The following is a 2806-nucleotide window of genomic DNA, read 5'->3' on the forward strand; positions in this document are numbered from 1 at the left end:
AACATCCTGTGGGTGCCAGGGTACCAGGGTGTGGGTCCTGCGGGGACAGAGGTGATTACACCACAAAGCTCCTGCCACAATTTGTGGGTGAGGCCACGTTTGATAGTGAGGTGCTGATCGTCAGGCCTCCGCTGAGATTAATGGGCGGGGCAGGTGAAGCAGGGAAGGCATGTGTGGGGCCTCTGAGGACCTTGGGTGTGTGACAGGAGGAGACAGGGTGGGGGAGAGGCATGCCAACTAGAGAACTGTGGGATCATATACAGACCAGCCTGAGCAGTGGGGAGGCTGTGTGGAGAGAAGCAGATAAGAAAGAAGTCTGGATAAGAAGGTGCAGATCACAGGCAGTCTTGGAAGTCTGGAAAAAGAATTTTGGGGTGTACTGTTAGGCAAAGGGGAGCCACTGAAAGTTCTAGAGGGGTATCGGGATGATACAGAGTGAATGCCATTTGCTGCCTTACAGAAGGCAGGAGGGTCTCCTTCAGGCCCAGGAGGTTTCTGTTTGTTTGTTTTTATTTTTGTTTTCGTTGTTTTAATGTTTAATTTTGAGAGAGAGTGCACGAGAGGGGGAGGTGCAGAGAGGGGGTGGGGTCGGCGGATCCAAAGCGGGCTCCACACTGATAGCAGACAGCCCGATGTGGGGCTCAAACTCATGAACTGTGAGATCATGACCTGAGCTAAAGCCAGACACTCGACCGACTGAGCCACCCAGGTGCCCCCAGGCCCAGGAGTTTCATTTTGCTCTCCCAGGCCCCTGGCTAACCCTCAAAATATGAAGCAGACATGCATCTGGGACTGTCTTCCCTCACAGCCTTTGGCAGTCTGAGGGTGGTCACCAGCTTCTTGGTGCAGGGGACTCAGATAGGATGGCCCCACAGGGACACCCTGCTTCCTGTCTCCACAGGGAGAACTTCTTGGTCCTTGATGTCTTTTTTGAAGCCCTGACCTCCGAGGCCATGGAGCAGCGAGCGGCCTACGGCCTGTCAGCCCTACTGGGTGAGACGAGGCCCTGACCCAGATTCCATGGGGGCGGATGAGCCCAGCCTGTGCCTCTGACCCTGCTCTTGTGCGCCCCAGGAGACCTCGGGGGACAGATGGGCCTATTCATCGGGGCCAGCATCCTCACCCTGCTGGAGATCCTGGACTACATCTATGAGGCAAGGGATGGGGGCCTGGTGGGGGCCGCCCAGAGGGGGCGTGGAGGGTGGGAGGAGGGGCTGTGGGAAAAGCAGGGGGCAGTACAGTCTTCCTGGTGCAGCTGGCTTGGCTGCAAAGCCGGGGTTCTTGGCCAGGGTCTCCTGACTGGCTGGAAGGCCGGGGGGTGCTGAGGAGTCAGGAGAAGGGGATGGGTGGGGAGGATTGGGGAGTCCTAATGGGGGTTTGCTGGGGCAGTAAGTCCTACAAGGTGGGCCTGGTGAGGCCTGCCCTTCTCCTCTACCAAGTTTCCTGAGCCCGCTGCTGTCCCCTCACTCTGAACCCCAAGGTGTCCTGGGACCGACTGAAGCGGGTGTGGCGTCGTCCCAAGACCCCCCTGCGGACCTCCACTGGGGGCATCTCCACCCTGGGGCTGCAGGAGCTGAAGGAGCAGGTGAGGGCGAGCTCTGCGGAGTGCAGCCGGTGCCCTCTCCCGGGACTGAAGGCCTCGGCAACTTCTGAACTAGCCTGCCCAAGCTCTTCCTGGGTTCCCTGGAAGCCCCTACCCTAGGGGGCGAGGAAAGGCTGGCTGCTGCGGGGTGGGGGTGGGGGGGGGCGGCGGGGCATGGGGGCAGGGCTTGCATTCTCCACGTCCTGCTCCCTCTTTACCTTGCAGAGTCCATGCCCAAGCCGGGGCTGTGCTGAGGGTGGGGGAGCCAGCGGCCTGCTCCCCAACCACCACCACCCTCCTGGTCCCCGAGGAGGCCTCTTTGAAGACTTTGCTTGCTAGGATGGTGCTGTGTCTAAAAAGACCCAGGAGTCTGGGACCCCTCCCAGGATCCCCAACAGTCTCCTCCTGATCCTGGGACACAAGGCCAGGGGGTGACCCAAGGGGAGGGGGAGAGGGCGGTGCTCACTGGGAGGGTGGGGACTCAGTTCACCAGCTCTGGTGCCAGCTGCTTTGCACAAGGGTCCTTCTTGTCCACACCTCCCACCCCCAGGCTGGTGCCCAGGGAGGGCTGGAGGAGAGGGAAGGAAAGGAGAGAGGGAGATGGAAGAAGGGGCCCACCCAGCAGGGGTGGAACCCCCTGTATATTTGTATATATTTAGGGAGGACAGGGTGGGGGTGGGGATACAGAAGTAGAAGCAGGGTGGGGCTATGGGGGTGGGTGATTCAGGGACAGCCAGGGTCCCAGCCCTAGAATGTCAGCAGGAGAGGGAGAACCCCCAGGACTCAGGAGGGCTGGGCTGGTCCTACTTCCTGTCCCTCTCCAGGCCCAGCTCCCCTTTTTGCAGGGGGACTGGGTGGCCCAGCAGGCCTGGCCTAGCTCCCAATTTCCCCTGCCTCCACCCCACCTTCAGAGTCCCCTCCACAGGGAGCAGGCCGACCTGTCAGACCTTGGCTGAGTTTGGGGGTGGGGAAGGGAGCCTTCCTGAATGGCCTCTCTGCCTCCAGTCTGGTTTTATAAGTGCTGACGAAACTGAGAATAAAGAGGCCTAAAGAACTTTCCGTGTGCACATATGACCAAGCTGTGAGCTGGGGCAGGGCTGGGCATCTCATGGCTTAGTCCCTGGGAAAGGAGACCGGGGCCCCCAGCCAGGACAAGGGAGCCTCCATCCTTACCACCAGCCCTCCCAGTCCCTGTGCCACCTTGTGAAAACTCAGAATCACTAG

The 2806-nt window shown here is 60.2% G+C and overlaps 1 protein-coding gene across 5 annotated transcripts in view; it reads left to right on the forward strand.

Moving 5' to 3' along the window:
* Positions 1-2637, forward strand: part of ASIC4 (acid sensing ion channel subunit family member 4) — a 28170-nt gene extending 25533 nt beyond the window's left edge. For all 5 annotated transcript variants that reach the window (XM_086719725.1, XM_086719723.1, XM_086719726.1 and 2 more), the window contains 4 exons: positions 902-993; positions 1075-1154; positions 1481-1585; positions 1808-2637. In XM_086719725.1, the coding sequence (XP_086575851.1) occupies positions 902-993; positions 1075-1154; positions 1481-1585; positions 1808-1921 (391 nt within the window). In that variant the 3' untranslated portion in view covers positions 1922-2637. The remainder of the gene's footprint in view (positions 1-901; positions 994-1074; positions 1155-1480; positions 1586-1807) is intronic.
* Positions 2638-2806: the final 169 nt, after the last annotated feature.

This window comes from Puma concolor, chromosome C1, assembly GCF_028749965.1.
Source record: "Puma concolor isolate L17-30 chromosome C1, mPumCon1.1.hap2, whole genome shotgun sequence".
NCBI classification, from domain to species: domain Eukaryota; kingdom Metazoa; phylum Chordata; class Mammalia; order Carnivora; family Felidae; genus Puma; species Puma concolor.